Source organism: Anolis sagrei, chromosome 6, assembly GCF_037176765.1.
Source record: "Anolis sagrei isolate rAnoSag1 chromosome 6, rAnoSag1.mat, whole genome shotgun sequence".
NCBI classification, from domain to species: domain Eukaryota; kingdom Metazoa; phylum Chordata; class Lepidosauria; order Squamata; family Dactyloidae; genus Anolis; species Anolis sagrei.
Window position 1 is genome coordinate 1,232,561 of NC_090026.1, and position 25,294 is coordinate 1,257,854.

General features: G+C 41.7%; 2 protein-coding genes across 2 annotated transcripts in view; one reads left to right on the forward strand and one right to left on the reverse strand.

Annotated features, from left to right (window-relative positions):
* Nucleotides 1-689: 689 nt before the first annotated feature.
* SLC25A11 (solute carrier family 25 member 11) lies at nucleotides 690-17,748 on the reverse strand. The gene is made up of 8 exons (XM_060779787.2): nucleotides 17,622-17,748; nucleotides 13,869-14,021; nucleotides 10,368-10,574; nucleotides 8,886-8,976; nucleotides 7,115-7,205; nucleotides 6,787-6,886; nucleotides 4,770-4,821; nucleotides 690-1,503 (listed from the first exon to the last, which is right to left on the reverse strand). The coding sequence occupies exons 1-8, from the start codon at nucleotides 17,684-17,686 to the stop codon at nucleotides 1,348-1,350; spliced, it is 915 nt and encodes a 304-aa protein (XP_060635770.2). The 5' UTR covers nucleotides 17,687-17,748; the 3' UTR covers nucleotides 690-1,347.
* A 3,813-nt stretch (nucleotides 17,749-21,561) lies between these two features.
* Nucleotides 21,562-25,294, forward strand: part of RNF167 (ring finger protein 167) — a 49,896-nt gene continuing 46,163 nt past the window's right edge. Inside the window, exon 1 of the mRNA XM_060779788.2 lies at nucleotides 21,562-21,725. The gene's annotated coding sequence lies outside the window, so the exon portion shown is untranslated. The remainder of the gene's footprint in view (nucleotides 21,726-25,294) is intronic.

Consider the following 25,294-nt stretch of genomic DNA (forward strand, 5'->3'; position numbering starts at 1 on the left):
AATTGAAAAATTCATTTCGTTTTTAAGTTGCTCCAGAATGGTTCGTTATCGCTTCGTTAACAAAAAATTAACGAATTTTTAACGAATTACGAATTAACGAAATGAAACCGCCCAGCCCTATTGCTTTGCTGTACTGCTGGGCTTGACCCCATGTAAGCCGCCCCAAGTCCCCTTGGGGAGATGGTGGTGGGGTATCAATAATAATAAAGTATTATTATTATTATTATTATTAAAAACTGTCAGGAGTCAATTTCTGACGGCATGGAGACATCACAAATTCCCTCCGTGACATCCTGACTGAATCATCCGGGTTGTCTTTTCTCTCTGACATTTTGAAGGCAGAGAGGGAGCTGGAAACCTTGTATTGGAACTTGTGAAGCGACAAGTTCTAATAAGGACACTGAGAAGAGGGGAAGATGGGCAGCAAAGGTGTATAAAAGGAAGTGGTGGTGGGGAAAAGTCCATAGTGTCTTCCTTTGCTGCAGAGATACAAGAAATATATTCATTTCAAAGCCAAACCGGCTTGTGAGTGGTCATTTAATATTGCTACATAGATCCTACAGTCTTACAAAAACAGTGTGCTGCTTCAGGGGTCGCTCTGCACTGAGCCTTTCTACGGAGAGGGTGTGTGCATAAGGACAGGGTGTGTGTTTGTGTGAGTCGTATTTGGTCTTCAAACTATTCCCAACTTTTCAAAACGGAAGCATTTTATTGTTGTGATGATTCAATTCCGCCGCAACGTTTCCATGACCCGCGCGGGGAGTAAGACGAAATGGTAAACGTTGGGAAAAATACACTCTGGGGCTTCCTTTTCACAGTTTATATTGCTTTTACAATCGTAGGTGGGGGTTCCCGGCATCCAAAGGAGACAAGGACAAGACCCCCCAATTCCCATCACCTGAAAGCATATTTGTGCTGGTGGAGCCCCCTCCCCCCAAAAGGGTCCTGGGCCTGCTCTCCTCCTCTTCATCTTCTTCTTCTTCATCCTCCCTCCCTCACTGGCGGCAGGCGCAGGGGTGGAGACCATGATTGGTTTGACTAAGCAGGAAGCATCGTTGGGGGAGAAGAGGGGCCGTGAAGCACCATCGTGAGATGCAATGGGAGGGGGTGGCAGTTTGGCTTGGGGCAAGGCAGCCCCCCACGGAAGCAGCAGCGGTGGCAGCAATGCCCGGAGTTGCCCCCTAATAAATAACGTCTCTCTCTCCCCCTCCAAAACCCAAACTCACCATCAGTGGATGGAGGCACGCACACGCAGTCACACGCCATTCCTTTTCCCGCTGCCCCTCAGAGAATCAGGGGTGCCGTGCGCCCCAAACATGGGGTCCCCCTCCCCACCCTAAATCCACATCAGGCACTGAGGAAGAACTTCTTGTAGAACTTGTTCATCTGCTCCAAGAAGATGAAGGTGAGGACGGTGTGGGGCCCCAGCCGGGCGTAGTACGGGGTGAAGCCCTTCCACAGGCTGAAGAAGCCCTCGTAGCGCACCACCTTCAGCAGCACGTCCTGCAAGGCACACGGGAGAGAGGACACGCTGGTCAGCAGGCAGAAGGGAACAGGCATGGGCCAACTTCAGACCTCCCTCCAAGTGTTTTGGTCTCTGATGCAGATGACCCCTTGAAAGTATCAGGTACCAAGAGGACAAAACATGGGCCAACTCCAACCATTTCTGATTCCAACTCCCACAACTTGGGTATACAGATGATCCCTTGATTGATTTAAGTGTCCACCTCCAAGAGGACAAAGGCATGGGCCAACTTGGGCCCTCCCTCCAAGTGTTTTGGATTCCAGCTCCCAAAACATGGCTATGCAGATGACACCTTGATTGACTTAAGTGTCCAGTTCCAAGAGGACAAAGGCATGGGCCAACTTCAGCCCTTCCTCCAAGTGTTTTGGACTCTGACTCCCACAACTTGGGTATTGCAATGACCCCTTGATTGACTTAAGTATCTAGTTCCAAGAGGACACTCCCTCCAGGTGTTTTGGACTCCAACTCCCACAATGTGAATATGCAGATGACCCCTTGATTAATTTCAGTGTCCAGTTCTAAGAGGACAAAGGCATGGGCCAACTTCAGCCCTCCCTCCAAGTGTATTCGATTCCCACAATGTGGGTATGCAGAGGACCCCTTGATTCACTTAAGTGTCCAATTCCAAGTGGTCAAAGGCATGGGCCAACTTCAGCCCTCCCTCCAAGTGTACTGGACTCCAACTCCCACAATGTGGGTATGCAGATGACCCCTTGATTGACTTCAGTGTCCAGTTCTAAGAGGACAAAGGCATAGACCAACTTCAACCCTCACTCCAACTATTTTGGACTCCAACTCCCACAACTTGAGTATGCAGATGATCCCTTGATTGACTTATGTGGCCAGTTCCAAGAGAACCAACTTTGTCCCTCCCTTCACGTGTTTTGGAGTCCAACTTCCACAACGTAGCTATGCAGATTACACCTTGATGGACTTAAGTGTCCAGTTCCAAGAGGACAAAAGGTATGGGCCAACTTCGGCCCTTCCTCCAAGTGTTTTGGACTCTGACTCCCACAACGTGGGTATGCAAAAGATCCCTTAAGTATCTAGTTCCAAAAGGACAAAGGTATGGGCCAACTTGGGCCCTCACTTCAACTATTTTGGATTCCAACTCCCACAACGTGGGTATGCAGATGACCCCTTGATTGACTTAAGTGTCCACCTCCAAGATGACAAAGGCATGGTCCAACTTCAGCCCTCTCCCCAAGTGTACTGGACTCCAACTCTCACAACATGGGTATGCAGATGATCTGTTGATTGACTTATGTGTCCACCTCCAAGAGGAAAAAGGCATGGGCCAACTTGGGCCCTCCCTCCAGGTGTTTTGGAGTCCAATTCCCACAACGTGGGTATGCGAATGACCCCTTGATTGACTTATGTGTCCAGTTCCAAGAATTTATTTGTCGTGTCAGGACAACCATTCAAATTATATTACATTTCTAACAGAACAAAGCAAACAAACAGACAAAATACAAAATTTGTGAGTTTGGTAGTTGATTAAATGTCCTTTGACCAGTCTCTGGCCCCTTGGAGTGCCTCTGGTGTCGCTATGAGAAGGTCCTCCATGGTGCATGTGGCAGGGCTCAGGTTGCATTGCAGCAGGTGGTCAGTGGTTTGCTCCTCTCCACACTTGCATGTCGTGGATTATTCCACTTTGTGGCCCCATTTCTGAAGGTTGGCTCTGCATCTCGTGGTGCCAGAGCACAGTCTGTTCACCGCCTTCCAAGTCGCCCAGTCCTCTGTGTGCCCAGGGGGGAGTCTCTCATTTGGTATCAGCCATTGGTTGAGGTTCTGGGTTTGAGCCTGCCACTTTTGGACACATGCACCATGGAGGACGTCCTTGTGGCAACACCAGAGGCACTCCAAGGGGCCAGAGACTAGTCAAAGGACATTTAATCCACTACCAAGCTTGCAAACTCTGTGTTTTGTCTGTCTGTTTGTTTGTTTGTTTTTGTTAAAAATGTAATACAAATGTCTGGTTGCTGATGACATGATAAATATATCTGCTTTGAAGTGGATTAAACGAGTCTCCACTGCCATATACTCTGGGATAGATAATCCAGGATCAGATCCCAGGATATAAGGGCAGTGTAGAAGGGGGCTCAGGTAATACGATCTCTGCTGGGTCCTCCTTAACAATGCTGCATCCAAGGAACTTAAAACTGGCACAAGATTAAGACAGTGTTTTTGAGGCTGTGGGACACTTGTTAATGTTTGGCCGCACTGTGTCAGAGGGACACGGCCTTTTTGCGAGTGTCCATCATGCAAGAGCCGAAGCCACACTTGGCTGGGTCACCAGGGAGACTTCGGACACTGCCTGGACTTTGCCGTTGCCTTAAGGAGACTGAAGTCCAGAACGGAGAGAGGGGGCAGGGCTCTGTCTTTGTTTACTCTCCGTCCCGCATGAATTGGAGGCAGACAACAGAGATTGCAGATTGGCTAGATGAGGCATGGGCCAAGTTTGGCCCTCTTTCGAGGTGTTTTGGACTTCAACTCCCACAATTCCTGGCCTCAGACCCTTTCCTTTTCCTAGAGGAAAGCATCAAGGAGAAAGCAGAATTCGCTGGGAAAGAGATGGGGAAAGTAAAGTATTCTGGAAAATGTAGTTTGGGAAGACAAGGAGCCCTATGGCGGAGAATGCAAAAGGCAAAAGCAAAGCCAAAAAGGCTTCCTAGAGAGAAGCACCAGGGAGAATGCAGAATTCGCTGGGAAAGAAATGGATTCTGGGAAATGTAGTTTGGGAAGGCAAGGAGCCCTATGGCAGAGAATGTAAAAGCAAAGCCAAAAAGGCTTCCTAGAGGGAAGCATCAGGGAGAATGCAGAATTCGCTGGGAAAGAAATGGAGAAAGCAGAGTATTCTGGGAAGACTTTTTCATTTACATTTTGTAAATCTCAGAAACCCCCCAAAATCAGTTTCATGTTCAGTGCAAGGAAGCAAAAGCAAAGCCAAAAAGGCTTCCTAGAGGGAAGCATCAGGGAGAAAGCAAAATTCACTAGAAAGAAACAGAGAAAGCAGAGTATTCTGGGAAAAGGAAGGGGCCTGAGGCCAGCAATTGTGGGAGTTGAAGTCCAAAACACCTCCAAGGAGGGCCAAACTTGGCCCATGCCTGGAATACAGTCTCAAAGGTGCAGATTATTTAGTTTCCCTTCTTTCCTAAAACAGAACACACACTGCATTTTGTTACATAAATGGCGACGAAGGTGGGATTGCCCCAAGGCTAACACCGAGTAAAAGGACACTCACCAGTCCGTTCCGGTACTCTGGCTTCCCGTCGATCATCCGCATGTTCTGGATTCTGCAAACACAGAAGTGGGACAATGGATATCCCCATAAAATGGCGATAAACTCGAGTCCTGCCTTTGGATTGCCTAAGTGGATTAGTTACTAGGGTAGTGTAATGTTTTTGTTAGTCTTCGTAAGTCGGAACAAATTCGTTAAATTTGTAATTACGATGCAATATCCGACACTTGACAAAAACAGAAGAATCGAAACTCACCCAAGACTTTTTTGTTTACATTTTTGTAAATCTCAGAAGCCCCCCAAAATCAGTTTCATGTTCAGTGCAAGGAAGCAAAACCAAAGCCAAAAAGGCTTCCTAGAAGGAAGCATCAGGGAGAACGCAGAATTTGCTGGAAAAGAAACGGAGAAAACAAAGCATTCTGGGAAATGTAGTTTGGGAAGCTGAGGTGCCCTATGGCAGAGAATGCAAAAGGCAAAAGCAAAGCCAAAAAGACTTCCTAGAGGGAAGCATCAGGGAGAAAGCATAATTCGCTGGGAAAGAGATGGAGAAAGTAAAGTATTCTGGGTAATTTAGTTTGGGAAGACGAGGTGCCCTATGGCAGAGAATGCAAAAGGCAAAAGCAAAGCCAAAAAGGCTTCCTACAGGGAAGCATCAGGAAAAAAGCAGAATTCACTGGGAAAGCGACGGAGAAAGCATAGCATTCTGGGAAATGTAGTTTGGGAAGGCGAGGAGCCCTCTGGTAGAGAATGCAAAAAGCAAAAGCAAAGCCAAAAAGGCTTCCTAGAGAAAAGCACCAGGGAGAAAGCATAATTCGCTGGGAAATAAACTGAGAAAGCAGAGTATTCTGGGAAATGTAGTTTCGGAAGACAAGGAGCCCTATGGTAGAGAATGCAAAAGGCAAAAGCAAAGCCAAAAAGGCTTCTTAGAGAGAAGCATCAGGGAGAAAGCAGAATTCACTGGGAAAGAAATGGAGAAAGCAAAGCATTCTGGGAAATGTAGTTTGAGAAGACGAGGAGCCCTATGACAGAGAATGCAAAAGGCAAAAGCAAAGCCTCACTATCCAAACTAAGCCCATCAATGGGTTGTTGTAGGTTTTTCCAGGCTATATGGCCATGTTCTGGAGGCATTTTCTCCTGACGTTTCACCTGCATCTATGGCAAGCATCCTCAGAGGTAGTGAGGTCTGTTGGAAGTAGGAAAATGGGTTTATGGTATATAAATGTGGAATGACCAGGGTGGGGCAAAGGACTCTTGTCTGCCAGAGCTAGGTGTGAATGTTTCAACTGACCACCTTAATTAGCATTTGATGGCCTGGCAGTGCCTGGAGCAAACTTTTGTTGAGAGGTGATTAGATGTCCTTGTTTAATGTATTGTCAAAGGCTTTCATGCCCGGAATCACTGCGTTGTTGTAGGTTTTTTCGGGCTATATGGCCATGTTTTAGAGGCATTCTCTCCTGACGTTTCGCCTGCATCTATGGCAAGCATCCTCAGAGTTAGTGAGGTCTGTTGGAAGTAGGAAAATGGGTTTATATATCTGTGGAATGACCAGGGTGGGGCAAAGGACTCTTGTCTGCTGGAGCTAGGTGTGAATGTTTCAACTGACCACCTTAATTAGCATTTGATGGCTTGGCAGTGCCTGGGGGAATCTTTTGTTGAGCGGTGATTACATTTCGACAATACATAAGCCCATCAACATTAGCATCAACATTAGGCAATACAATCAGAGACTCAGGCTCAGGTTCACACACAGGCTGAGTCCCAACAATAAACACGACAAGCCACACTGGCAGTCAGTGGAGACCCTGCCCATCTGGTCAGTAGATCAGAACTATATGTAATTGGGGAGAGGGGAAGAAAAGCTTTGTATTTGTTATCATTACTACACCTATCTCTCATTATTATTATTATTATTATTATTATTATTATTATTATTATTATTATTATTATACACACTGTCTTAAAACTATTGGAAATTCCATATATTTTCTACAACAACAACAACAACAAAAAGAGGCCTGACCTGGTCTTGGCGATGTCCACAGGCATGGAGGCGGCCGTGGTGACCAAGCCGCTGATCATGCTGGCGCAGAAGTGGCACAAGATGTTGTCCTTGAAGTAGCCTGGAAGTAGGGAGGAAGGGTCATGGAGAGAGAGGTCTTCCTCCAGAGCAGGTATGGGCCAACTTTGGCCCTCCGGGTGTTTTGGACTCCAACTCCCACAATTCCTAACAGCCTACCGGCTGTTAGGAATTGTGGGAGTTGGAGTCCAAAACACCCGGAGGGCCGAAGTTGGCCCATGCCTACTCTGGGGACATCCTTCCCTCCCATTGGACTCACAACACAACTTACCGGAGTCGAGGAGGAACTGCTTGGACTGGGAGTAAGAGGCCAACTGGGCTGCGTTGACGACCACCGCTCTGGCCATCGTGGGCACACAACCCTATTTGGGTCAGAAGGGCAAAGGAGTGAGGAGAGGGGTTTACGCCTTGTAGGAAGCTCTAGCAAAAGCAGGGTTTTTGGAATATTGCTACTACTCATTCTGCCAAGTATTCATGGAAGGGGAGAGGAAGGGAAGCCCAGAGTAAGGAGATAGGAGAGTGCTTTATGAATATTTTCTGTGTATATTTCTGTGAATAATTTTCATGATTGTTTTTCCGGCTATTTTATGAATATTTTTGCAAATATTTTACTGAATTTTTCTGAATACTTTCATGAATATTTTTCTGAATATCTCTGCAAATATTTTTAATATTTTAATGAATATTTTATGAATATTGTCTGTGTATATTTCTGTGAATAATTTTCATCATTATTTTCTGACTATTTTCTGACTATTTTTGCAAATATTTTAATGAATATTTCTGAATACTTTCATTATAATTTTTCTGAATATTTTCTGAATATGTTTAATATTTTAATGAATATTTTATGAATATTTTCTGTGTATATTTTCTGTGAATAATTTTCATGCTTATTTTCTAACTATTTTCTGAATATTTTAATGAATATTATTGGGAATATTTCTGTGAACATTTTTGTGAATATTTTAATGAATATTCCTGAATACTTTCATGAATATTTTTCTGATTTTTTCTGAAAGTATTTTTAATATTTATGAATATTTTCTGTGTATATTTTCTGTGAATAATTTTCATGATTATTTTTCTGGCTATTTTCTGAATATTTCTGAAAATATTTTAACAAATATTTCTGGGAATATTTCTGTGAACATTTGAATGAACATTTGAATGAATATTCCTGAATACTTTCATGAACATTTTTCTGAATATTTCTGCAAATATTTTTAATATTTATGAACATTTTCTGTGTATATTTCTGTGAATAATTTTCATGATTATTTTTTCCAGCTATTTTCTGAATATTTTTGCAAATATTTTAATTAATATATCTGTGAACATTTCAATGAACATTTTAATGAATATTCCTGAATACTTTCATGAATATTTTTCTGAATATTTCTGCAAATATTTTTAATATTTATGAATATTTTCTGTGTATGTTTCTGTGAATAATTTTCATGATTATTTTTCTGGCTATTTTATGAATATTTTTGCAAATATTTTAACAAATATTTCTGCAAATATTTCTGTGAACATTTCAATGAAGATTTTAATGAATATTCCTGAATACTTTCATGAATATTTTTTTCTGAATATTTCTGTGAATATTTCTGCAAACATTTTTGTAACATTCTCTGAATATTTTTTCAGAATATTTCTCTGAATATTCTGAATATTTTAGTGCTTATTTTCTGTGAGAGCAGAAGGACTTGAACATAGATCTGGAGAAGGGCAGCCAATGGGCAGGCAGAATTCAACCCCCCCCCCCCCCCCCACAATCCCTAGAAAGAGTTGGCCATCTGTCAAAGATGCTTTGATTGTGTCTTCAGAAGAGAGTGGAACTGGATGGCCCTGAATCTAGGGCTCACTTCCTTGAGTCTGCTGGGAAATCCCCTTCCTATAGTAAACAAAAGCCCCTTCTGGGGAAAGGACTCCCTGTTCCCAGAATATTGGGGAAAGGGCATGTGCATTTCCCCTCCAGGTGTTTCCCAGCTGCACAAATGTTTCCCATCCCAATGGGAGACCCCAGGGCAACCTACCCTCCAGAGGGTGGGCACCCCCTCCTCTCGCGTGATCCGCACCAAGGCGTTGAAGACGTTCGAGTAGCCCCTCCGCTGGTCCGGAGGCAACCTGGAAGCAGGGCATGGAGAAGATGAAAGCAGTGTTAGAGACACACAGAATGGGCACACAAACAAGGAGACTTTGGCCCTGAACAGCTGTTAATAATAATAATAATAATAATAATAATAATTATTATTATTATTATTATGGCACAAGCCAGTCAAGGTGCCAGTCAAGCCAGTCCCAGTGGTGATCAGCACACTGGGTGCAGTGCCTCAAGACCTTGGCCTGCACTTAAACACAATCGGTGCTGACAAAATTACCATCTTGTTGTGTTTCATATAATAATAATAATAATAATAATAATAATAATAATAATAGAATTGCAAAGACTCTGGCACAAGCCAGTCAAGATGGTTGCACTGGTGATCAGCACACTGGGTGCAGTGCCTCAAAACCTTGGCCTGCACTTAAACACAATCGGTGCTAACAAAATTACCATCATGTTGTGTTTCATATAATAATAATAATAATAATAATAATAATAATAATAATAGAATTGCAAAGACTCTGGCACAAGCCAGTCAAGATGGTCCCACTGGTGATCGGCACACTGGGTGCAGTGCCTCAAGACCTTGCCCTCCACTACGCTGCTGAGAGCCAAATGTTTTGATGTTAGAAAGGTATTTAGGCCTCCTGGAAATTCTGTGAAAGTGTCAGTTCAACGTAGCTTATTAGCCTGAAAACTTCTTGGAATAACCTTAGCCTGGAAAGCAGTACGCTTGGGATTTCTTGCATCGTGATTCATGGGGCAAATGTTTCATTGCTTGTACCTGGGACTCTGGTTTGAACTTTGCCAATAGGATTGTGTCTCCTAATTTTACCTGAAGATCTGTGGAACTGTATTCTGCATTTAATCTTAATCTTTGGAACTTTGCAATGCTTATTCTTTATTTTGACTTGGATTTTTTCCTCAATAAACTGTAAAACTACAGCTCTTATTTATTTATTTATTTATTTGCTGCATTTGTTAACCGCCGCTCTCAGCCCTAGGGCGACTCGCACCACACACCTCTTCTGTGGTGGTGTTTGGAAGCAAGGTGAAGCCTACTCTGTGTTGCAACAATAGTGTAATTCTAGGTAAAGAGGTCTGGCCAAAGCAGAAGGGAGAGGCAGCAGGACTTCTTCCCTCAATCTGAACCCTCAACTCCTTTGGGTGCAGCCTAGAAACCCAGGAAGACTCCAAGATCTTTCTCACATGGACTGTTGTCGAGCCAGGCATCACCCACCCTGTATCTTTGCCTTTCATTTCTTTCTACCGAAGGAGTTTCTTAGATGTTTCTGATGATGTTCTTCCCCATCTTTGGCACAGATCCCCAGAGATAGAGGGGAACCCCAATGGTCATGCAGGGTTGCCCTCTCCTGCCACGATGAGGGTCCTCCTCGTGGTGCCCACTCACCTGCCGTCCGCCGTCATCCGGATGAGCGCCACCTCGGCAGGCGTGCCCACAAAGGCTCCGACAGCGCCCGCCGTCATCCCAATCAGCGCCTTCATGAAGAAGTTGGGGGGCGTGCCGTCGGCCCCCGTGAGCTTCTCAAAGAGGATGGTGTAGATGCCCAGCCGCGTTGTGGTGTATGTGGCCTGGCGCAGGAGGCCGGCAGACAGCCTAGGGACCAAGGGGAGAGGAAGGTCAGCGATGGACAGCAGGAAATAGGCATAAAAGTGTGCAGGTAGCAAGAAGAATGGGCACCCAGGACCCCCAACTAAATCTCTGCCTCATTAAAGGGCTAAACTGGACATGGGCCAATTTCGGCCCTCCCTTCAAGTGTTTTGGACTCCTCCCACAATTCCTAACAGCCAGTAGGTTTATTTATTTATTTCGCGCATTTCTACCCCGCCCTTCTCAAACCCCAAGGGGGGGGGACTCAGGGCGGCTTATGGAGTGTTTTAATGGTATATTGCTTGCATGCTGGTTGCTTCTGGATTGACACTAAGACACACAGTGGATGTGGCTCTTAATGAGACATGCCACATTATCACGGGGTGTCTGCGCCCTACACCACTGGAGAAATTACACTGCCTAGCCGGTATTGCACCACCTGACATCCGCCGGGAAGGAGCAGCCAATAGTGAAAGGACCAAGGCAGAGACACCTCCAGCTCATCCCCTGTTTGGGTATCAGCCAGCACGTCAACGACTTAAATCAAGACATAGTTTCCTAAGATCTACAGAGACACTCACCGGAACACCTCAGCAAGCGAGAGTCCAAAAGTGGCAGGCTCAAACCCAGAACCTCAACCAATGGCTGATATCAAATGAGAGACTCCCCCCTGGGCACACAGAAGACTGGGCGACTTGGAAGGCACTGAACAGACTGCGCTCTGGCACCACGAGATGCAAAGCCAACCTCAACAAATGGGGCCACAAAGTGGAGTCCACGACATGCGAGTGCGGAGAAGAGCCAACCACTGACCACCTGCTGCAATGCAACCTGAGCCCCGCCACATGCACAAGGGAGGACCTTCTTGCAGCAACACGGGAAGCACTCCAAGGGGCCAGATACTGCTCAAAGGACATTTAAACAACTACCAAACTCACACATTTTGTATTTTCTCTGTTTGCTTAATTTGTTCTGTTAGAAATGTAATATAATTGACTGGCTGCCCTGACACGACAAATAAATAAATGGTATATTTCATATTGTATTAAATACTCTGATCTTTATGTATTTATTTGTTTGCCCTATATATGAAAGACCTATGATCTAAGCACTACACAAACTACTACTACTACTGGTATAAATAAAATGTATTAAAGTTTAATAATTAAAGTGTTCCCTCACTTATAGCGGATCTTTCGTTCCAGGACCATCCGCGATAAGTGAAAATCCGCAAAGTAGGGATGCTATATCTATCTGTCTGTCTATCTATATATCGTGTTCCAAGGGTGAGACAGAAGCAAGGAGAGATTTAAATTATTATTTTTTATTTATTTAGTACATTTCTATACCACCCCTCTCAGCCTTCCGGTGAATCAAGGTGGTTTACAAGGCAAAAATTCAATGCCACCAAGGACACAATTACAATGTACAATATAAAAATATCAGCAACAATAAAACCAAACATTATAATGAAACATACTTCAATTGATAATCATGAAAACAAAGGCATTGCGGACTTTTTTTTTTTTTGGCTATCTATAAGGAAGGGGCTATAAGGCTGCAATTTACATATTGCTTTGTATCTCCTCTCTCTTTCCTTTTTGATGCTTGGCTGCCTCTCTCCCGAGGGGGAGGGTGAAACCCCCTTCCACACGCCATCGTTACCATGAGGCAAAAACCTGCAAAACAGCGAGCCCGCAAAAAGCGAACCGCGAAGTAGCGAGGGAACACCGTATTACAGTGTTTCTCAACCTGGGGTCCCCAGATGTTTTTGGCCTTCAACTCCCAGAAATCCTAACAGCTGGTAAACTGGCTGGGATTTCTGGGAGTTGTAGGCCAAAACACCTGGGGAGGGACCCACAGGTTGAAAACCACTGCCGTATTATATTATTGTTATTACAGCTTGAGTTGGAAGCGACTGAACGAATAACCCACAACAAATTACAGTTCTCCCTTCTGCAACCTGCTGACCCCTTTCTCCCACTTCAAGGAATGAGCTTTGGCCACAACAGACAAGACACAACACTTTGACCCTTGACCAGAAGCTCTCTCTCTCTCTGTGTATATGTGTATGTTGCTGATCCAGCTCTTTCTTGTTACTTATTTCCTCAATAATTCCACCCCGCCCCTCGTGCCCATTCCTCCCTCCCTCCTTCCCTTCAGTCCTTTTGTAATAATGAACCCTTAGCAATATGTCCCCCAAAAGCACTTTATGTTGCAATCCAGAGCAGGGAACGAGGCCCTAAGATAACTATCCACCACACTTGGCTGTGAAAAACAATCCTTTTTTATTGAAGAAAAATGGTTACAAAATAAAGGGAAAATGCAAGTCAAAAGCCACAGCAAAATCAGCAAACATGAATTTAAATGGACAAAGCAAAACCAAAAGCCTCACTGGGAAATACTGGAACCTGTTAGCAATCCACTAACCGTACTTGATATCCTAGAAATCTTCCCAAACTATGGCCAGGGAACCGGGAGAACTGCCAAGGTCTTCATCAATTCTGAAACGATGCCTGAACTGAGACAATCAGCTCGGCATAAGGCAATTAAAACTCAAGAATGGGTTCCGTGAACCGCCCTTCTGTTTTGAAGCCAATGTTTTTAATTCTTGAATTCGGGAGGATCGATGCAAACTGAGTGATTTACTTCTGTCTTCCCAAATTTGGCCCCTTCTGTTGTCATTACAGTTACCAGGTGCAGAAGGGAGGGAAAGGTCAAGGTCTCCCTCTGAAACATTCTCATGCACACTGGTACTTTCATTTTCCAAATCTACAGAAGTTCCTTCCTCACTAATTTCAGGAACATTGGCATTTTCCAAACCTACAGCAGTTTCTTCCTCACTAATTTCAGGAGCATTGGCATCAAAAGGTACATTTTCATTAGCATCAGTAAATATACTTTCATTAGCATCAGGAGGAACAAACAGAGAATCAGGTTCAAGTTCAAACTCAGGCTGAACCCCAACACTTTACATTGATTTAGGACTGCTTGTATTTCTCCATCAACGCCTCATCTCCTGCAACTTGTCCATGCCTAGCATTATTTTTTAAACTTCAATTACATTTGGCCCAGCCATAGTTTTAAATGTGCACTGTACCTTGTTCAATGTTTATGCTATTTGTGTATGTGATTTATTTTTAATTGCATTGTATTGTACCTGTTATTGCTTGTATTGCTTGTATTGTTTGTATTGCGGGCTCGGCCTCATGTAAGCCACACTGAGTCTTTTGGGGAGATGGTAGCGGGGTATAAATAAAGTATTATTATTATTATTATTATTATTGTTATTGTTATTACCCGGTGTAGATGCCCCGGATGCCCTCGTTGCGGAGGATGCTGCCCACGGCGTGGAAGCTGGTCTTGTACTCCTTGGTCTTGGCACCCTCCCCGCTCAGCTGCATGCGGTTCTTCACCAGGTCCAGAGGCTGCACAAACACCGTGGCCCCCATCCTGCAACGGAGAGAGAGAGAGAAAGAGAGATAAATAGATAGATAGATAGATAGATAGATAGATGGGGGAAAGCAGGGGTCACCGCGGGATTCGGAAACAAGACCTTGAAGAAGGGGAGAGGTTTTTATTTATTTATTATTTACTTTATTTCTATCCCGCTTTTCTCAGCCCTCAGGCGACTCAAAGCAGTGAACAACATCGATACAAAACATCACGAGACAAGTGTAGGGCAATTAAAAACAACTGTAACATAAATCATTAAACATCTGTATAACATATTTTATATATGTATATCTATACAAATAAAAACGTCTATTTAAGTCTAAGTCAGTAACACAAAATAATAATAAAAATAATCTATATAAATAAAAATGTCATGTTCGTTTGTGGGATGAACAGAACTCAAATACCACTGGGCGAATTGACACCAAATTTGGACACAAGACACCTCTCAGGCCAACGAGTGACCATCACACTGGAAAACACAGCGGAAGGGACTTAAAAAGCCAAAAAAACCCAAACAAACAAAAATTACATTACAACGCATGTGCAAAACCACATATCTACACAAACATACATATATACACATATATATGTCCGAGTAAGATCGTCTTCCAAGGTCATATACACAAACATACACACACTCATATACACACACACACAAACCACACATATACACAGACTGGGCCACAGCAACGCATGGCAGGGGATGGCTAGTGTATGTATGTGTATGTGTGTGTATGTATGTATGTATACACACATACACACACGGTTAAATTATATATATATATATATATATATATATATACACACACACACACACACACTAAATTAAATGTGTGTGTGTGTATGTGCATATGTGTGTGTGTGTGTGTATATATATATATATATACACATATATATGTATGGTTAAATAAAATAAGGGAAATAAAAGACGTGGCCAAATTAACTTCTTTAATAAAGAAAAACTCAGGAAACCCAATTAAACAGACAGACAGGTCACTGATGGACATCATCATGAAGAAACGAGAAAAGGAAAGAATCATAAATAGAATTCACATTAAACAGAACATAAGAAGAAAAAAGTTACACTATGCTACAGTTAAAATAATACAAAATACTATAGAACAAATAATTTTGAAACTGCGAAGAATTGGATGGAAGTCACCAGGATAATTTTATTTTTTATATATTTTTCTGATTCTAGAATCCCCTTTTCTGCCCATTCATCATGTTTGGGGAAAGAGGGAGGGAGGAAGGGAGCCCCTTAATCCCCTCAATCCCGTTTCAGAAATGCTAAACCAAAGAGGGATTAACATTTTTGGCATTGCTCCTCTGCCCTGGATATAAATATATATTAATATATATTTATTATATTATATGTAATATAATATAATATTACTTGTTAGTAATATGTTAGAATATTACAATATTATATTATAATTACATTATAGTATATTCTTACATTATTGTATTATATTGTAATTGTAATATTATTGTACAATATTATAATTACATTACATTATAATATTATATATGTGATTACATGTTCCATATTATAATTATTATATTGTATTATTATTGTGATATTATCATATTATGTTATTATATTAATAATATAAGAACCGTCATTATGGTCCACACATGCATAATGGTCCGCCAAGTGTACTATATTAATATAGGTCAGAATATTAAAATATTATATTATAGTTATGGTATATTCTTACATTATTGTATTATATTGTAATTATAATATTATTGTATTGTATTACTGTATTATAATTACATTATAATACTATATATGTGAATACATGTTCCATATTATAATCATTATATTATATTATAATTGTGATATTACATTATATTATTAATATAGGTTAGAATATCAAATATTATTATTACATGTTATTAAAATCAAATTATATTATATTAATATGTTAGAACATTAAAACATTATATTATTAATTATAGTATATTCTTACATTATTGTATTACATTACAATATTATATTATATTCATGTTAGATATTAAAATATTATAATTATATTGAAGTATATTCTTACACTATTGTATTATATTACATTAAAATTATAATATATTTTATTCATATGTTAGATATTAAAATATTATATTATAATTATAGTATATTCTTACATTATTGTATTACAATAAAATTATATTTTATTAATATGTTAGATATTAAAATATTACAATTATATTGTAGCATATTCTTATATTATTGTATTATATTGCAATAATATTATATTATATTAATATGTTAGAATATTAAAATATTATATTATAATTATAGTATATTCTTACATTATTGTATTCCATTAAAATTATATTTTATTAATATGTTAGAATATTAAAACATTATACTATAATTATAGTATATTCTTACATTATTGTATTATATTACATTAAAATTATATTACATTTTATTCATATGTTAGATATTAAAACATTATATTATAATTAAATTATAGCATATTCTTACATTATTGTATTATATTATATTATTGTGATATTATATTATATTAATATAGGTTAGAATATCAAATATTTTATTATATGTTATTAAAATCAAATTATATTATTACATTTTATTCATATGTTAAAATATTAAAATATTATATTATAATTAAATTATAGTATATTCTTACATTATTCTATTATATTACAATAAAATTTTATATTTTATTCATATGTTAGATATTAAAATATTATAATTATATTGTAGCACATTCTTACATTATTGTATTACATTACAATAAAATTATATTATATTCATATGTTAGATATTAAAATATTATAATTATATTGTAGCACATTCTTAAATTATTGTATTACATTGTAATAAAATTATATTATATTTTATTCATGTTAGAATATTAAAACATTATATTATAATTATATTATAGTATATTCTTACATTATTGTATTATATTACATTAAAATTATATTATATTCATATGTTAGATATTAAAATATTATAATTATATTGTAGCATATTCTTACATTATTGTATTATATTACAATAAAATTATATATTAATATGTTAGATATTAAAACATTGTATTATAATTATAGTATATTCTTACATTATTGTATTATATTATAATTATACTATACATTATTGCATTATATTGCAATAATATTATATTATATTAATATGTTAGAATATTTAAATATTATACTATTATATTGTAGCATATTCTTACATTATTGTATTACATTACAGTAAAATTATATTATATTAATATGTTAAATATTAAAACATTATATTATAATTATAGTAAATTCTTACATTATTGTATTATATTATAATAAAATTATATGATATTAATATGTTAGGATATTAAAATATTATATTATAATTATAGTATATTCTTATATTATTGTATTATATTATAATTATATGACATTATCTATCTGTAATAACAGAATCACAGGATTGGAAGGGGCCCCGTGAGGCCATCCAGTCCACCCCGCGTCCTCCTGCCTTCCTGCAGGGAGAGCCCCCCCCCCGCCATTCGATCCCTCCGGACAGAGGCCCTGCTTCCCCACGCGCCCCTTCCTTCCCCTTGTTCTTCTCACCCGGCCAGGCCCCCGAAAAGGAACTTGACGGACTTGGGGGAGGTCTTGGGCTTCGCCTCCGCCATCTTGGACCAAGGTCACTCCGGCCCGGCTGGAAGGGAACACAGCTATGAGGGGGATCCCCGCAGCCAATCAGCGCCCGGCTTCAGGCGAGGAGGCGGGACTTCTGGGGAAAGGGAGCCGAGGACGACGAGGAGAGACGCAACCACGCACGCGCGGGAGCTAAAGGGGCGTGGCCAATCAGGCAAGGGGCGTGGCTACCGGGCAAGGGGGCGTGGCCAAGCTGGCTTTTTCCCGCGCCTGCGCAGTACTAGGAGTGAATGCCATTCATCCAAGTCAGTTTTGCAGAATTCAAAAACTGACCACCATTATCATTAATACCATTATTATTATTATATTGTTTTATTATATATTCTATTATTATATATATTCTATAATATATATGATTATGATATATTATATTATTATTATATATTCTATTATTATAGAATATCAGTATGTTCTTCTATTATATAATAACATATTGATATTCTGTAATAATAGAAAATATAATAAAATAATATAATAATAATAATATAAATATGTTAGGTTCTTGTGGGTTTTTTCGGGCTATATGGCCTTGCTCTAGAGGCATTCTCTCCTGACGTTTCGCCTGCATCTATGGCAAGCATCCTCAGAGGTAGTGAGGTCTGTTGGAACCAGGAAAAATGGGTTTATATATCTGTGGAATGACCAGGGTGGGACAAAGGACTCTTGTCTGCTGGAGCTAGGTGGGAATGTCTCAACTGACTACCTTAATTAGCATATAATGGCCTGACAGTGCCTGGAGAAAACTTTTGTTGAGAGGTGTTAAGATGTGCCTGGTTGTTTCCTCTCTGCTGTTTTGCTGTTGTAATTTTAGAGTTTTTTACATCTTAACACCTCTCAACAAAAGATTTTCCCAGGCTCAGCCAGGCCTTTCAATGCTAATGAAGGTGGTCAGTTCAAACATTTACACCTAGCTCCAGCAGAGAAGAGTCCTTTGTCCCACCCTGGTCATTATTCCACAGATATATAAACCCAATTTTTCTAGTTCCAGCAGACCTCACTACCTCTGAGGATGCTTGCCATAGATGCAGGCGAAACGTCAGGAGAGAATGCCTCTGGAACATGGCCATATAGCCCGAAAAAACCTACAACAACCCAGTGATTCCAGCCATGAAAGGCTTCGACAAGACATTATTTGGATTGTTTCCTTAATGGCTGTCCAAGATGCATGGGCTCAGGGACAGAGAGGGAGGGGTCCTGGGTGCACATTAGCCGCGTTTCTTCCCGAGGAGTGACCAGCAGCCCCACTTCCACTCCCCACATTCCAGGCCATTGCCCTCCACTCTTTTGGCGCATGGTTTGCCCTAAGGTCAGGCCTTGGTCCTTGGCCAAGGAATGTGGAGGAGGAGGAGGAGGAAGAAGAAGAAGAAGAGGAATGCTTGGCATAGCAAAACCAGGAATGCCATTGTGCTGGGAGGAGGAGGAGGCCATGTGCTGCTGTTGTGGACGCTGCACTCAACATTCCTACACATGGGTCTGTGGCTGGGCCTTTGCAAGAGCAAACGAAGCCTCCCATGAGTTGCTGTGAGTTTTCCAGGATGCACAGCCAATATGTTATTATTTATTCTCAAGATCATACATATGGAGAACCCTGTGTTATGCGGGCAGAAACTAATAATAATAATAATAATAATAATAATAATAATATAAAGTTTCTGTCCCCATAACACAGGGTTTTCCATATGTATGATTTTGAGAATTAATAAATAATAATAATAATAATAATAATAATAATAATAATAAAAGGAAATCAGGAGACACTTCCTTCTTGGGAGGAGAGCAATGTCCAGTCTCGATAAAATAGTCAAGAGTAGAGACATCAGACTGGCAACCAAGATCCATTGCCTAGTCCAAGCCATGGTCTTCCCTGTAGTCACCTCCGGATGTGAGAGCTGGACCTGAGGGAAGGCTGAGCGAAGGAAGAGAGATGCTTTTGAGCTGTGGTGTTGGAGGAAAGCTCTGAGAGTGCCTTGGACTGCGAGAAGATCCAACCAGTCCATCCTCCAGGAAATAAAGCCCGACTAAAGCTCACTGGAGGGAAGGAGACTAGAGACAAAGTGGAAATCCTTTGGCCACATTATGAGGAGACAGCAAAGCCTAGAGAAGGGAATGATGCTGGGGAAAGTGGAAGGCAAAAGGAAGAGGGCAAGATGGATGGATGGCATCCTTGAGGTGACTGGACTGACCTTGAAGGAGCTGGGGGTGGTGACGGCCAACAGGGAGCTCTGGCGTGGGCTGGTCCAGGAGGTCACGAAGAGTTGGAGATGACTGAACGAATGAACAACAATAATAATATAACTATAATAATAATAATATAACTATAATAATAATAAAAAATAATATAAAGTTTCTGTCCCCATAACACAGGGTTCTCCACATGTATGATTTTGAGAATTAATAAATAATTGTTGCAATCCAGAGCAGGGAACGAGGCCCTAAGATAACTCTCCACCACACTTGGCTGTGAAAAACAATCCTTTTTTATTGAAGAAAAATGGTTACAAAATAAAGGGAAAATGCAAGTCAAAAGCCACAGCAAAATCAGCAAACATGAATTTAAATGGACAAAGCAAAACCAAAAGCCTCACTGTGAAATACTGGAACCTGTTAGCAATCCACTAACCATACTTGATATCCTAGAAATCTTCCCAAACTATGGCCAGGGAACCGGGAGAACTGCCAAGGTCTTCATCAATTCTGAAACGATGCCTGAACTGAGACGTAAGGCAATTAAAACTCAAGAATTGGTTCCGTGAACCGCCCTTCTGTTTTGAAGCCAATGTTTTTAATTCTTGAATTCGGGAGGATCGAGGCAAACTGAGTGATTTACTTCTGTCTTCCCAAATTTGGCCCCTTCTGTTGTCATTACAGTTACCAGGTGCAGAAGGGAGGGGAAGGTCAAGGTCTCCCTCTGAAACATTCTCATGAACACGGGTACTTTCATTTTCCAAATCTACAGAAGTTCCTTCCTCACTAATTTCAGGAACATTGGCATTTTCCAAACCTACAGCAGATTCTTCCTCACTAATTTCAGGAGCCTTGGCATCAAAAGGGACATTTCCACTAGCATCAGTAAATATACTTTCATTTGCATCAGGAGGAACAAACAGAGAATTAGGTTCAAGTTCAAACTCAGGCTGAACCCCAACAATAATAATAATAATAATAATATAACTATAATAATAATAATAATAATAATAATATAACTATAATAATAATAATATAACTATAATAATAATAAAAATAATATAATTTTCCCCATAACACAGGTTTTCCATATTTATGATCTTGAGAATTAATGAATAATAATAATAATATAACTATAATAATAATAAAAATAATATAAAGTTTCTGTCCCCATAACACAGGGTTTTCCATATGTATGATTTTGAGAATTAATAAATAATAATAATAAAACTATAATAATAATAAAAATAATATGAAGTTTCTTCCCCCATAACACAAGGTTTTCCATACGTATGATTTTGAGAATTAATAAATAATAATAATAATAATAATATAACTTTAATAATAATAATATAACTATAATAATAATAAAAATAATATAAGTATAATAATATAATAATAATAATAATAATAATAATATAACTATAATAAAAAATAAAAATAATATAAAGTTTCTTCCTCCATAACACAGGGTTCTCCATATGTATGATCTTGAGAATTAATGAATAATAATAATAATAATAATAATAGTCTGCCTCCTCCCCCTCCCCCTCCCCCTCCCTCCTGCTGCAGCTGAGCCCGAGATGACACGCCCACCGATCTGCATAGCCCCGCCCACTGCCCTGCGAGGCCCCGCCCACCCCTCGAGCGAGCCGGAGAGGCGGAAGTAAACAAGGCGGGCGCTTCCGGAAGGGGCGGGGCTTGATGCTGTGGGCCTTTCCCCTCTGGTGAGGCCTTCTCCCACGCGAGGCGAGGGACGAGCGGCGAGCCCGAGGACCCCCGGTTGCGTGCCCATGAGGCGGGGGGCCTGAGCCCGCCAAGGAGGGGAAGGTAAGGGCGGTCAAGGGAGGGAGTCAGAGGAGGGAGGGCCCTCTGGTCACGTGGGGACACACCTGGGCACACACCTGGGCCCTGCCCTTTGGGGATTGTTTTGGGCTCTCAGGTCAGATCAGCAGGGTGATTTCCAACGCTGTTTATTGGAAGGAAACCACTCTTGGCTTTGGTTTTTTCTCTGAATGCTCCCATTAGAAAATGCATGAGGATGTGGGTGAACTACAACTCCCAGAATCGTGGGTCAAGCCTCCCCAAGCCGGGCCAGTATTCACAGTTGGCCATGTTGGGCCAGTGCGCCAAGTCTGGTCCAGATATGTCATTGGCAGGGTTCAGTGCTCTCTAGGTGCAGGTGAACTACAACTCCCAGATTCAGTGATCTCTCTCTTGATGCAGGGGAACTACAACTCCCAGATTCCGAGGTCATTCACCCCCAAACCCTGCCAGTATTCATAGTTGACCATATCTGGGCCGGATATGTCATTAGCAGGGTTCATTGCTCTCTAGATGGAGGTGAACTACAACTCCCAGATTCCAAGGTCATTCACCCCCCTAACCCTGGCAGTATTCACAGTTGGCCATGTTGGGTTTATGCGTCAAGTTTGGTCCAGATATGTCGTCACCTGGGTTCATTGCTCTCTAGATGCAGGTGAACTACGATTCCCAGGTTCATTGCTCTCTAGATGAGGGTGAATTACAACTCCCTGATTTCAAAGTTCAGTGCTCTCTAGATGCAGGTAAACTACAACTCCCAGATTCCAGGGTTCAGTGCTCTCTAGATGCAGGTGAACTACAACTCCCAGATTCAATGGTTCAGTGCTCTCTAGATGCAGGTGGACTACAACTCTCAGATTCCAAGGTCATTCACCCCCTAACAGTGCCAGTATTTGCAAGTTTGGTAGTTGATTAAATGTCCTTTGACCAGTCTCTGGCCCCTTGGAGTGCCTCTGGTGTTGCCACAAGGAGGTCCTCCCTTGTGCATCATGTGGAAGAAGGGCTCAGGGTGCATTGCAGCAGGTGGGCAGTGGTTTGCCCTTCTCCGCGCTCGCATGTCGTGGACCTCACTTTGTGGCCCCATTTCTTGAGGTTGGCTCTGCATCTCGTGGTGCCAGAGCACAGTCTGTTCAGCACCTTCCAAGTTGCCGAGTCTTCTGTGTGCCCAGGGGGGAGTCTCTCATTTGATATCAGCCGTTGATTGAGGTTCTGGGTTTGAGCCTGCCACTTTTGGACTCTCGCTTGCTGGGGTGTTCCAACAAGTGTCTCTGTAGATCTTAGAAAACTATGTCTTGATTTAAGTCGTTGACGTGCTGGCTGATACCCAAACAGGGGATGGGCCAGGGATGTCTTCACTGTATCTGGTTGTGATCTCCAGGTTGTGCCAATCAGCTTTCGTATGATATTGTTTCTAGCGCCCACTTTTTGCTTGATGTTCAGGCAGTGCTTCTTGTAGGTCAGAGCACGGTCCAGAGTGACTCCCAGGTATGTGGGTGCGCTGCAATGCTCCAGTGGGATTCCTTCCCAGGTAATCATCCTCAGAGCTCGGGATGCTTGTCTGTTCTTAAGTTGAAAAGTACATGCCTGTGTTTTAGATGGGTTAGGGATCAGCTGGTTTTCCCTGTAATAGGCAGTAAGAGCACCTAGAGCTTCGGAGAGCTTCTGTTCAGCCATCTCAAAGCTCCCTGCTTGAGCGGTGATGGCACGATCATCAGCATAGATGAAGCTCTCCATCCCTTCTGGCAGTGGCTGGTCATTTGTGTAGATGTTGAACATGGATGGAGCAAGCACGCTCCCCTGAGGCAAGGCCGTTCTTCTGTTTCTGCCATAAGCTTCTCTGGCCCTGGAACTCAACCAAAAAGCTCCTGTTTTGTAGCAGGTTTCCTATGAGGCAGATGAGACGGTAGTCCTCTGTGATATTATACATTTTTCTCAGGAGGAGGCGGTGGTTCACTCCAGAAGCAACCAGAAGCGACTAAAATGGATTATATCAGTCTACACTGCCATATAATCCAGTTCAGATCAGATAAGCTGGGTTTTATATGGCAGTGTGGAAGGGGCCTTTATGCTAATCCGCTTTGAGACTCCTTCGGGAGAGACAAAGCAGGGTTGAGCCCAAGGTGAGTTTGACCTTCCTTCTTCCAGGCAACGGTCTGGGCTTTTCCTTGATTTAGCAAGAAAAGGGCCAAGTACGTCAGTCGAAAGGAGAAACCTGCCCACACTTCTGAGAATGTCCAGGCATCATCATCATTGTTGTCATATTTATTTACACCCCGCTTTATCTCTCCCAACGGGGACTCAAAGCATCTTGACATAAAAGCATTAGTAGGCTATTTAAAATATCCAAAGATGCAAACATGGAAAGAAAACTAAACACAAACAGCACGAAAGAAATTCACAGTTAAAATCCATTAAAACATCTTCAAAGTGGAAAAGCACAGGCACAGCCGCGTTTGTGCTTTGTATGGAAGGCAAGCCAGAACAAGGTGGATTTCCTCCTTCCTTCTCTGACCCCTTCTACACTGCCATATTTTACTTGTTGTGTCAGGGCAACCAGTCAAATTATATTACATTTCTAACAGAACAAAGCAAACAAACAGACATAATACAAAATGTGTGAGTTTGGTAGTTGATCAAATGTCCTTTGACCAGTCTCTGGCCCCTTGGAGTGCCTCTGGTGTTGCCGCAAGGAGGTCTTCCATTGTGCATCATGTGGCAGGGCTCAGGGTGCATTGAAGCAGGTGGTCAGTGGTTGGCTCCTCTCTGCACTCGCATGTTGTGGATTCCACTTTGTGGCCCCATTTCTGAAGGTTGGCTCTGCATCTCGTGGTGCCAGAGCGCAGTCTGTTCAGCGCCTTCCAAGTCTCCCCGCCTTCTGTGTGCCCAGGGGGGAGTCTCTCATTGGGTATCAGACATTGGTTGAGGCTCTGGGTTTGAGCCTGCCACTTTTGGACTCTCGCTTGCTGAGGTGTTCCAGCGAGTGTTTCTGTAGATCTTAGAACACTATTTCTTGGTTTAAGTTATTGACGTGCTGACTGATACCCAAACAGGATGAGCTGGAGATGTCTCTGCCTTGGTCCTTTCACTACTGGCTAGTACTTCCTGGTGGATGTCAGGTGGTGCGATACCGGCTAAGCAGTGTAATTTCTCCAGTGGTGTAGGGCGCAGGCACCACTTAGTACAACGCGGTCTTTGCCTCGCCACAAGCACAACGGAAGACCTTCTCACAGCCACACCAGAGGCTTTACTTTGCTTACTTAGGCGAAACCTCGTGGTCCAAGGATGATGGTCCTCCAAGTTCGGTGTCCTGGTGGTGGGTCCGTAGGTGACTGTGGAGCCCTATTCTTGACCTGCATCTTCTCCTGCAGTGAGGGCATTGGTTTCCAGGTGGAAGGAGGTCATGGTCGGGGTTGGCTTGACACACCTTCGTCTTGGCACGTTTCTCTCTTTCGTCCTCCATTTGTGCCGCTTCGAATTCTACAGCACTGCTGGTCACAGCTGACCTCCAGCTGGAGCGCTCGAGGACCAGGGCTTCCCAGTTCTCGGTGTCTATGCCAGAGTTCTTAAGGTTGGCT